The sequence below is a fragment of the Antedon mediterranea genome, chromosome 6, assembly GCF_964355755.1.
Source record: "Antedon mediterranea chromosome 6, ecAntMedi1.1, whole genome shotgun sequence".
Classification (NCBI taxonomy): Eukaryota; Metazoa; Echinodermata; class Crinoidea; order Comatulida; family Antedonidae; genus Antedon; species Antedon mediterranea.
Window position 1 is genome coordinate 21722831 of NC_092675.1, and position 12480 is coordinate 21735310.

Here is a 12480-nt window from a genome sequence, read left to right on the forward strand (position 1 = left end):
AATAGAGGTATCCTTGAATTGGTCTGGATTGTAGTGGTAATTGAATTTATGGTTATATGGTGTGTATCTAAATTAATGATTTATGCAATATTTACAGACTTTTCTTTTTTTTTCTGTGATTTTATTTATTTTTTAACCTAATCTAAAGGAATTGCTTTGAACTATCTCATTGCTTAACACTCACAGTCACGTACAGATTGTGGTAGTCATGCCTGGACTATTGACGTGTCATTAATTACGTTCTAATTGTCTTCAAAGTGAGGCTTAGCCATAACAGTGAGTGCGCAATATGATTTCTCGGTATACTGATTTGTTGGTTGACATCCGCGTTTTCTCAGAAACGCTGCTATTTGTTTATGTCTGCAGGAATGTTTTCTTTGTCATTATCTATATTACCTCCTTTTTATTGTATTAGTCTAGATTGTATACATGCTTAATTGAACAGGTCAAGGAATTCATAGGTTCATAATTTATTTCCATTTCATATAACACCTGAGCGCATCATTGCCATTTAATTTCGTGCCACGTGCCATTCGGTATTAGTTCTATCGCATGATAAAAGTATTATTTAATGGTTCTATTACACTGAACTTTATAAAAATGTTTAAAGGTCGTGTGATGCAGGTTTTCAAAAATGCCATCTTCTACTCCATGTCCAAAATCGGAGTGCTCTCCTTTTATTTCATTATTTGTAATTACTGAGTTTTATCTATGTAAGTACCGTTACTATAGTCTATTCAATAGAGAATTCTGTACTTATATCCCAATTGATTCCGGTTTTTTGTTTATTTAAATCTATGAAAATGGAGAGATATTTATTTGTTTTTTTATTATATTTTTATGTTATGATTTAATCCTACTAAATTAAGCTTCTTAATCCTTTAATTTATTAACTTCAATACTTGACAAATTTAAAACAACATGTATCAAAAGACAATTACGTCAAGCAAAAGACAAAAAATACATAGATAAGTGTATTTTTCTGTTACCATCCTAAAATTTCATACCCATTAACTTTTATTTCAGTAAACCAATATTGATAAATATTGGATGTGATATGAATATGGAAATATGATATCTTTTTGTATAGATAGAGAAAAGGAAAAGGAATTATGACATGTTTTTGTGTATATATTGTAATATTTGAAACCTTGCATATAATGTTGGTATTAAAGTCATTAGTGGGAGGTCCATTAATTCATGACCAGTTCAATTAAGATAGATGTTTTATGATTCGTCAATCCTATGATGCATAGTAATCTATCCAGCCAATAGGACAAGAGTATTTGTAGATGCAGTCAAGCATGATGTTTAAGTCTATGATCACACAATTTTGTATTTAAGACCGGACTGCATCGACTACGTTAACAACAGAGCGAACACATTTGGATTTATCAAACACTGAACTTTCTTCAATATTTGTTAGCAGTAATAATTGATTTTAACAAAGGTTAAAAAGTTGTAGGTCCTACAAAGATGTTATATCACAACCTCCTCATGAACACTGTCTTGTAAGTATTTTATCTTTTTCGTTTGTTGCTTCCAAATCATTTTATTGTATTTAATGTAAGATTGGCTTTTATTTATATGTTGTTATATTCTGCCACTCATAGTGCAGATAAATCTAATTTTTAGGGGCACAATTCTAGTGTTTCACATTCACACTTATAAAGGTACTGTCTAATAGTAGTGGCACTGCCGGAGATTGAAGATACAGTAGATACTTTATGGTGAAGATGGGCAATGCCACAGAGAAAGGTGCATATGGAAAAACTGCCAAAATGCAGACACAGTAGGTACTTTCTGGTGATAGTGGCACTGCCACAGAGAAAGTTGCCTTTTACTGGTGGCAACACTGCCAAAATTCAGATAAAGTAGGTACTTTCTGGTGATGTCGACACTACCACAGAGAAAGGTACATTCTACTGGTGGCGAGACTGCCAAAACGCAGATACAGTAGGTACTCTCTGGCGATGTCGATACTGCGACAGAGAAAGGTACATTCTACTGGTGGTGGCACTGTCAAAACTACAGATATAGATGCATTGTGGGGTGGAAAAGACAATACTTTACGTTCTATGGCTAATGGTAGTGGCACAACCAGAATGCAGATAGAGGTACTTTCTGCTGGCAATGTCACAATAGAGAAAGATACAGTAGACAAATAATTTCCTCCTGCCGCATTGCACCATTTCTGTAGCAATTAGATGTAAAACTAAAAATATTAATACTTTGAAACTTTTTTAATCAAGCTTTTTATGGAAAATCCATTACTAGTAATAATTATACCATTATTGAACTAACTTTGATGGGATCAAATACAAAATAATACATTTAAATTTAGTTAGTTGAAATAGAAATTAGTCCAGCTTTCTGTTTTAGACATTGTGGACTGAATCACAGCATACAGTAAGTATTGACCCATGGTATAGGAGGAGATAGGGTACAACATTTGGAACTACAGCTATTTAATATAAAATAGCTAAAACCCATCCTACGTTTTCATTAAAGATAACAATAATAATTTTTAAATAAAAATGATCTATTCTTAAACTGATAAAGTATACACATATAGAACCCTATCAAGAGGATGCCTTCAGTTTAAATAGGGTGTACATTATGCCAGTTTTGAACCTTGTACAGTATTACCTCTCTTTGTTTGATAGGAAAGTGTCCCCTTGATAGGGGTGTCCCAAAGGATGTTATTTTGTATACTGATGTGTCTTTTAGCAGTTTTTACTTGTGTTTTCAGATTTTAACTGATTTAAAATTGATTTTTTCTATGAAGAAAACGTTTTGCTCTTTATCTACCGATGGGTATTAATGCCACACACAGTGACGTAGAAAGCAATTCATATGTCTAAATATAGTTTTTGTTTTCCAATCTTGTACTGCAATTGCATGAGTTATTTATGGCTTAATTTTGTTTTGAAATATTAATATCTTTTTTAAATTGCCATTTGGATGACATAGTACAAAGTGCATTGACGTCATTTTACTATCATAAAAATAACTTTGGAGTCATTTACCGATTTTTATTTTATTTAATAAAAATGCTTTATGAGAAGAAATCCTGGATACATAGGGCATAGTAATTGTGATTGTGTAAAGTAATAGTTCTTCCAATAGAAATAATTTTAAATAGGTATTAATGTAATGAACATTTCCAATCTATCAGGAATAATTATTTAATTCACATCATTTTTTTTTTTAATCTATAAATAAATGAATTTAAATAGAATAAATAAACACCAATGATTCTGAAAGATACTAGACCTAAAACAATAAAATTATTGGTTATTTGCACAAGTGGGACTCGAACACATCACTTCCAGTCTAGTGGTTATCCCATAGACCACTTTGTTTGATCTAAAGTACTGTAGTAGAGCTTTAAAAAATAGAGAGTACTGCACCAATATTTATAGTCAATAGTTGCACAATTTTTTTTTTTACGATGACTTAATACTATAGTTTTACAGATAGTTTTTCAATGATCGATTAGTGAAATTTCAAAAATTAAAATTTGAAATTTGTTTTCTGCTTTATCATGATGATTCACTGTCATTGTAAACATCAATATACATTTATAATTAATTAAACAAAATTAATAAAAATGTTTCTTTACGTATTTCAAGAGATGAGTCATTATCATCAGTTTATTGATTGATTATTTTTCCATAGTTTTCTTACATTATATTGTGCATGACTCACAATAACAATGATCCAAGTACGTCATCAAGCTTTATCATCATTGTTGATAATCTTATTAATATTGATTGATAGTAATCATAGAGATTAATTATAATTACTTACTGAGTAATTACAGGCTGATTGAATACGTTCGCGTGGCGTTATACTGTACTTTTACATCTGCATGGGCAACTTACAATTCAAGGTTATCGGCTCACATGGAATAAGTAAACAGATATATATATTAGAGTTGTAGCATGGTGATTAAGATCAATTATATGGTCCTGGGTTCAAATCCTGTCACATGTCTTATGACAAAAAAAACCTCCACTTAAATGAGTTAAGACTTTAAATGATATTTTTTAGTATCATGGATATTAATATATTATTTAGACCTGGATAATCAAAATATTTAACAAAAATCTCCATTTTTAAACCAGCTTGGCCATTCTATGCAGGGAGATGAATCTCTCCCTGCTCTATGTGTGCCTGTGAATAAACAAAAACAATTTTGAGGCCCAAATTATAACATGTGCATTGAAGAAGTTGAGATATTTTTATATTTAAAAAAAACACTAAGAATACAAACTTGATAAAAACAATTACATATGGCCTTGAATTACTTTGGTCCCGACTTTGGTACGAATAAAATTATAGATTACAACATTTTGTTGTTGCAAATTGCATGTATTTCTGTCATCTCTGATCATTGTTTATCTTGTTATGGATGAGTGATTTTCACACCTAGTAGGAAAAGAACATGATCATAAAACTGATCATTAAAGATGTACAGTGACCATTCATAGCTCGTTAAATTGTTAATTATGTGCAGCATTATAAAAATAATGAATGTTTATGAGATGAATGATGAGAATATTTTCATGAGTTGGAAATTTACTGTCTTCTATTCAATGAACCAAACGCGAGGTAAACAAAACAGCGCTGGGCAACTGTAGGTAAACGCAAGAGGTCAAGGAAGTTTCTTATGTTCAGATGTGAATTAGTAATTTAGCAAAACATGGAGACAACGAAACGATCTCTTGGCTTCGCCATGATTTCAAAAACACACTTTAAATCTTATCCCAAGGGGTTTTTCTACTTCATATCTATCCGTGTAAACCAGTTCTAGTTGTCGCTTCTTTCTATAATCTCACCTGTTTCAATAATGCTGCAGTAGCACTGTGAAACATCAGTAACCGGCGCTATATTAATCTTTATTATTTTTAACTTTAACTATTAACAATAACCTATCGTCCAACTTTTTTTATAATATAATCCTATGCTATAATATTGTTGTTGGTGTGGGTGGGGTTTCCCCTAAATTTAAGAAAATACTATCAAAGTTCAGTTTGTTGTCATTTGTTTATTTTGTTTTCAGGTTCACCATTTCTAGGACCAATATTGTATAACCTAACCTATTAATTATGTTTTTAATAACTTTTGGATGACGTGTTTAAAAATGTTTTCAATTTATTGTTTATCATTTTAAGAGAAATAGCAGATAGTCTCCTGGGTCTAATAAAATCATCAAAAGCTATCTATTCAGACTTCAAAATTCATAACAGATTTGGAACACTGGTCATTTATTGTAAAAGTAATTTTTTTTCATGAGAATTCATTATTTTAGATTTATTCAAAATTTGTTGTATGACATGGTTCCAGAACTCCATTTCTTAGATCGGCTTGTGTCACTTATTTGAACTTCTTTTTTATTTTAGAGGCATTTATATTTATTTAAGAAAAAAATTCTTTTATAATTTTATCTTTTGCTCTGTAGTTTTTGTCAGCTAATAGGCTAAAGAATTCAATAAAATAAAATATATTTACTAAATATAATTTTTGGCTAAGCAGAAATGCAAAATAATTTTATATCATTTACTTAATAAATTAAAAAAATCCCTTTTCTTTTTATACCAATAAAAATTTATCAAAGTTAAATTTAATTATTTTTCAGATTAAAGCCGCCTGAAATTGAAGTGAATGGTGTGCGTGAAGTACCGCAGGTTATTGAAAAAAAAATGGGATCGTCAGAATATGATATAATAAAGCAACGGTACCACCTGAAAGAAACCGTTGGCTCAGGTACGTCAGTTAACATACTCATGTTAGTGTAGGGTGGTAGGGAATAGAGGTGGGCTGAATTAAAAATGCTAAATTATGAAGAAATATTTGTTTACTTCAATTTTAGGTGGGGAAATTAATTGACTTTTTTTTAGTTGCTGTTATGAGTAATTAATTTTATGCAATTTAAATTATCAATTTTCATCTACATAAAGTCAATCAAATGTGATCAATAACTTTGTAGTCTAATCGTTTTAACATTGTTTACTTTAGATAATTTTCAAGGTTTCTCTCCAGTCACAGTGTCTATTAATTTGTAGCACTTTAGCATTTGCGATATAAGCTTATTTGTTCCACTTAATTTTACCTTTAAAGACAGTTCAAATTTAGTAGAACGCGTATCTTCAACTTCACGCGAGCATGTTTACTTTCTTAACAGAGTGAATTAATATCAAATTTCAATAAATTATTCATCTTTATTTAGAATATTTTAATTAATTTAATTAATAAAGGGCTTTAAGTTTGATTGCTTAGTTGTTTGTACCCTGGTGGTCTTGATTATCTTCTGGCCACTCATAGTTTAAGCAGTCTTTTCTGATTTTTTACTAGTCTTGGTGAGGTCTTAGTTATCTGGTCTCTGGAAAGTCTTATAGTTATTTAGTATCAGCAGTTTTGGTATCTGGTCTTGTACTAGTGTACAGTCTTGTTATCTGGTCTCTGGAAAGTCTTATAGTTATTTAGTGTCAGCAGTTTTGGTATCTGGTCTTGTACTAGTGTACAGTCTTGTTATCTGGTCTCTGGAAAGTCTTATAGTTATCTAGTGTCAGCAGTTTTAGTATATGGTCTTGTACTACTGTACAGTCTTGGTGAGGTCTTGTTATCTGGTCTCTGGAAAGTCTTATAGTTATCTAGTGTCAGCAGTTTTGGTATCTGGTCTTGTACTACTGTACAGTCTTGGTGAGGTCTTGTTATCTGGTCTCTGGAAAGTCTTATAGTTATCTAGTGTCAGCAGTTTTGGTATCTTGTCTTGTACTACTGTACAGTCTTGGTGAGGTCTTGTTATCTGGTCTCTGGAAAGTCTTATAGTTATCTAGTGTCAGCAGTTTTGTTATCTGGTCTTGTACTACTGTACAGTCTTGGTGAGGTCTTAGTTATCTGGTCTCTGGAAAGTCTTATAGTTATCTAGTGTCAGCAGTTTTGGTATCTGGTCTTGTACTACTGTACAGTCTTGGTGAGGTCTTGTTATCTGGTCTCTGGAAAGTCTTATAGTTATCTAGTGTCAGCAGTTTTGTTATCTGGTCTTGTACTACTGTACAGTCTTGGTGAGGTCTTGTTATCTGGTTTCTGGAAAGTCTTATAGTTATTTAGTGTCAGCAGTTTTAGTATCTGGTCTTGTACTACTGTACAGTCTTGGTGAGGTCTTGTTATCTGGTCTCTGGAAGGTCTTATAGTTATCTAGTGTCAGCAGTTTTGGTATCTGGTCTTGTACTACTGTACAGTCTTGGTGAGGTCTTGTTATCTGGTCTCTGGAAAGTCTTATAGTTATTTAGTGTCAGCAGTTTTAGTATCTGGTCTTGTACTACTGTACAGTCTTGGTGAGGTCTTCGTTATCCAGTTTCTGGAAAGTCTTTAGTTATCTAGTTTCAACAGTCTTGGTGAAGTTTTCGTTACTATCTGATCACATCAATGTATAGATATATTCTAATAATCATTTGAGAAAATTAATCGATGAAATTAATATACAAATGTTGAATAAACTTAAAGGAGCTTCAAGTTTTTCCTAATGTCATTATAAGGTAAAATGTAATCTATCGTCTATAGATTGATCTGAGCAAAATTTACATATTCTATCATTTTTTTTCACTCTGCCTTTCTATATTTCTAATTGTCTGAATACCAATTCAAATTTATATTATCAACTTTTGACATAAGTAAACGATTTTCTAAATTAAAGAAAATGTTAGTATTTTAAATTTTATTCTGAAATAAATTTTGTTTGAATTTTAAGTGTGATCTAACGTCTTTCAGTACTCCTTCATAGTAGCTATAATGAGAGATATGTTTTTTTTTTGTGTCAGTTTTCATAATTCTAAAGAAAATTTAATGCATCAAGGTTACATTTATTAAAAGGTAACAAATATAATTTAATAAAACCAGCAAGCAAGATACAAAAGAGATTAAAATAGGGTTGTGTATATGATTGAAATTTGTAATTATAAATATTCATCTCAATTTAATTCACTGCAAATATTTTGTACAATACGCCAAGGTTGTGTATGATGTTTTGAAAAATTGTTAATAATAAATTTACCAATATTTGTTTAATAACAGTTGCAATATAAAAGAAAATATAATTCTAATTTTATCTTTAAATCTTTAAAATTAAAGTTTATATCATCACTTGAAGATTATCTTTACAATAAAAACAATTCCTACAGAAATAGATTTATTCCTCAAACTTATTAATAGATTCTCCAAAACCATCATATTTTTTTAACGATTGCAATTGCAATAAAAGATCAAATTAATTTTAATATTATCTACAGAAAATTTCTGTAAAGATATTCTTAAAACCTATTAATGCATGCTTCGTGTTATTTAATGTTGTACATGAATTTATTTACTACATTAGAAAACTTGCCGACTACTGTATGTGTACTGAATAAATACATGAAATTGTGACTTGAACGCTTACAGCTAAATTGAGTTTTATTAATTTGTTACGACGTGAAATCACATGTCATATTATGCATACGCATTTAGCAGTATCATTACCATGGTTGTTACTACAATTAATGTTTGTAATAAATGTATCTTTAGCAGTTCTAGATGACGTCTACATTCTATTTACACGGTCTATTTCTAATTTAGCTCTCTGTAGGTAGATGTTAAAAATAGATATTTTCTGTGGTCAGAAAACAGAAACAGAAATCATAAAACAGAAACATACATTTTTTTTTGCCATTTTAACGTCACATAGTTATTCACTTTGACCAAAATTAGATTAACAAAAATTATTTACATTAAAAAACTGTATGAATTCAATCAATATTTTTTCCTTTATTAAAACTGCAAAATGACATTTTCAAAATCTGATTTTCTTAAATTAAATTAAGATTAATCTTATTTTGTTTAGGGTTTTGATCTTTAATACAGAGCTCTATTAAACACTTCTAAATCTAATGTCAACACATATTTGTAAAAAAAAATGATAAAAGTGTTTCAATTTCACTGAAATTTCATATTATATTTTTTAGGTGGTTTTGCCAAAGTGAAATTAGCAACGCACATCCTAACTGGTGAAAAAGTCGCTATAAAAATCATGGACAAAAGACAACTCGGGGTGAGTCAGGTTTTTGACCAACCATTACCATATATCAGCATTGTAGAGCCATATGTTCACAAAATTCCTCTGCCTACTCATAGGTCTATATTTATATATTATGCCATGAAGTTATTTATGAGACATTAGAAATCATTAAATTCACAAGTATGTGTACATAGGTACGCATAATTGTTACAATTACATACTCTATTTGTATGAAAGCTGCAAAAATATTCAATATTCTATTTTCCTTGTACTTGTGCATAGGAAATCATTATCTTTTTCATGATTAAATTTCAGTTGCTAAACAAAAAGTATTTCAACCATCTTGTCTGGTTTGTTGTTGTTGTTCAGAAAAAGAATATACCAATGACATCAAAATAGTTTAATTAGATCTTGTAATTATCTGTATATTTAATTCAATATCTTCTCTCAGTCTAATTGTTCTGTATATCTTTCCAGAAAAGACCAACAATGTTCTATGTTTTATTTTATTTGTGTAGGATGACCTTCCACGTGTAAAAACAGAAATCAAAGCCTTACAAGAATTAGTCCACCAGCATATATGCACCCTCTATGAGGTTGTTGAAACTGAAAAGAAAATCTTCATGGTGATGGAGGTAAGATACCACCTGGAATTCATGGAAACAACGCACAATAGAGTGTCTTCTTTAGGAAACCCCTAGGGAACACTTTCGAAATGAGGGGGCTATATGTATGTGTATATATGTAGCATATCCCTATTTAGAGAGCACATTTTTGTGTTCTGAAAATGGGTCTCCTTATTAGTGTCCTACTGTAATAATTTTCTGCAAAATGATTCTGTATTTGTATGATTGCTTTTAGATTTTTTATTATTTTGCTTCATAATGAGGCAGAATAATTTGTACCTTGAAATTTTACAAATAATACCATTGTCATCTATAAAAAAAATTGAATCTTGAAAAAAAAAATTGAATCTTGGAAAAAAAGCTAGGATTTTGTAGCCTCTTTTCCCATCATATTTATCAACTAACCTGTTTGTTTACTATAGAACAAAAATTGATATTGTTTTCTTGCTGTCTACCCAACTGAACCCTTGGCATTTAGCAAAACATGAATAGTTGATCTAAGTAGCACCCACCCTTAATAATACAGTCTCATTTTTAACCTCTGGTATTTAAAAATACACGCAAGAAATACTAAACGTCGCCCACCCCCTATCGAGTTGCTGAGTATCCTTTCATATGACTATCATGTGATGAAGCAGTTGTTGATACTGAACGCATTGCGATATCTCCACCCTGCTAGGCTTTAACTTGTTTGTACACCTGGAGAAAATGAAAATACTACAGAGATAATGTTAATTGGAGAGTGTGTTCATAATTCTGTCTCTCCGTTGCATTTAAATTGACCTTGTAAATCAAGGCTTAAATAGTTATGTTCTTTAAAAACAGAAATCTGGCGTCTGGATTATATATATGAAGTATATGTACACTGAAAATGATAGACAAAATAATAGCTAATTTGCTGATCTTGTGTAAATTTATATAATATAAGACTTGCACTGATGAAGGGCTAGTGTTGGCCAAAAGCTCTGCTAATTTTTCTACCTGTTTTACTTTATTGTTCTGATTTATCTTTTTGGTCTTTTTTATTTTTCCAGCCAGTGATACCCAGAGAATTGTCTTTTTTTCAGTAATTTACCTTTGGATTTATAATATAAGCCTAATATATATTTTAATCAGGGAAGAGTGAAATTACAATTTTGTATTGTGTATAAATTTCGACAAATACAAACTCTGAATACAAATGTGAATGGTTCCGAGTTTCATTATGCACTTTTGCCTGAAGACACAATCTTATTTCATTTATAATGTACATATATAAAACTTATACTTAGATATTATCGTTATTATTATTAGCATTATTATTATTATGATAAACAATAGATTTACAATAATTGATTAATTTTATTTTGTACAGTATTGCCCCGGTGGTGAATTATTTGATTACATTGTTGCTAAAGACCGTTTGAGAGAGGAAGAGGCTAGGGCGTTTTTCCGACAAATCGTATCAGCGGTCGCTTTCATTCATTTTAATGGTTATGCTCATAGGGATTTGAAACCGGTACGTAGTTTTGTTTTTAAATTACCAATTTAATTTGTTTTATTATTATTATTATTATTATTATTATATTAATTTATCTTGTAAAGATATTAAACTTTGATTACCATTAGGTGGTTTTGTATGTATTGACCCTCAAAACATGAACAATAAAATCAAACTTTTAATTTAGGTGACATAAAAAAAACATCCAATTCTATTGTTTACTTATTTTTTCAGAACATATCTTTAAATCATCAGTATAAATCATTTTTCACTAATTATTTCAATTTATAATGTTTTTTTATTATCAAAGAATTTTATTTAAGTAGGGAAGTAATCATTTTAATCCTAGACATCTTTTATTTTAATATTAGTTTATTTTTCTAAACAATCTACATTATTTTATTAAATAAGTTTATATTGCTTTTATGGGATATTTCACAATTCCTTGGTTTTCAGTGAATGAAAAGGTCATACTGTATGAATGCAATATTTTTCAAATACTGTATGAAGCAATTTGGTTTTTCATGAAGATGTTAAAATCGCAAAGTAGAATTTAAATAAGTATTTAATGCTTCAGCCTGTGAATTATAAATACAACATAGATTAGAAAACATATTGTATGTAATTACCATATTTTTATTGTTTCAATAAAATTGAGAATAAATTTGAGTTGAGTTTATTGTCAAGTTTAAATGTTTAAAGATACTTAATTATCCTGTTTAAAAAAAATGTTGTACCTGAAAAAATGTAATTTAAAGAAGGGAAATGGTCAACAAGAAGACATTTAATGCAATTTAAAAGATTGTTTTACACATTATTTTTATTTTATTGTTTAGTTGGAAAATGAGATTACTATAAACTGCAATTAAATAAATATGGCAATTTTAATGAGTTTTATGAAGATTCAGAACTTGTTGGATTTCACTTTAATTTGGCATGAGTGCCATAATTAACAAACAATCAGAACATAATAAGGTACAATTATTATTTTAAAAAACAAGGACATTCACGACGCACATAAAGAAACTATTTATAGAAGAGTTATAATTGATATAAACAACAGAGATATCATGCGTCATATGTTCTGAATCAGTACGATTTACGTTTGTTTTTTGGTTTTTTTTTCCATTAAGAAGATGATGTCATTGACATATATAATAGCTATATTTATTTTGTCCTTCAGGAGAATCTATTATTGGATGAGGAGCAGAGTTTGAAGTTGATTGATTTCGGGTTAGCTGCAAAACCAAAGGTAATGAATCTTTGTTTTGGGTCTTTGATGTACTCGTAATTCTTTATGTCATTGTTACGTG

General features: G+C 29.8%; 1 protein-coding gene across 3 annotated transcripts in view; it reads left to right on the forward strand.

Moving 5' to 3' along the window:
* Window positions 1-12480, forward strand: part of LOC140052619 (maternal embryonic leucine zipper kinase-like) — a 69584-nt gene that overhangs the window by 48732 nt on the left and 8372 nt on the right. For 2 of the 3 annotated variants that reach the window (XM_072098275.1, XM_072098273.1), the window contains 5 exons: window positions 5645-5772; window positions 9009-9094; window positions 9580-9696; window positions 11042-11185; window positions 12351-12419. In XM_072098275.1, the coding sequence (XP_071954376.1) occupies window positions 5709-5772; window positions 9009-9094; window positions 9580-9696; window positions 11042-11185; window positions 12351-12419 (480 nt within the window). In that variant the 5' untranslated portion in view covers window positions 5645-5708. Of the gene's footprint in view, window positions 1-1325; window positions 1512-5644; window positions 5773-9008; window positions 9095-9579; window positions 9697-11041; window positions 11186-12350; window positions 12420-12480 lie in introns of those variants that run through there. The other variant, XM_072098274.1, reaches the window with a different exon arrangement.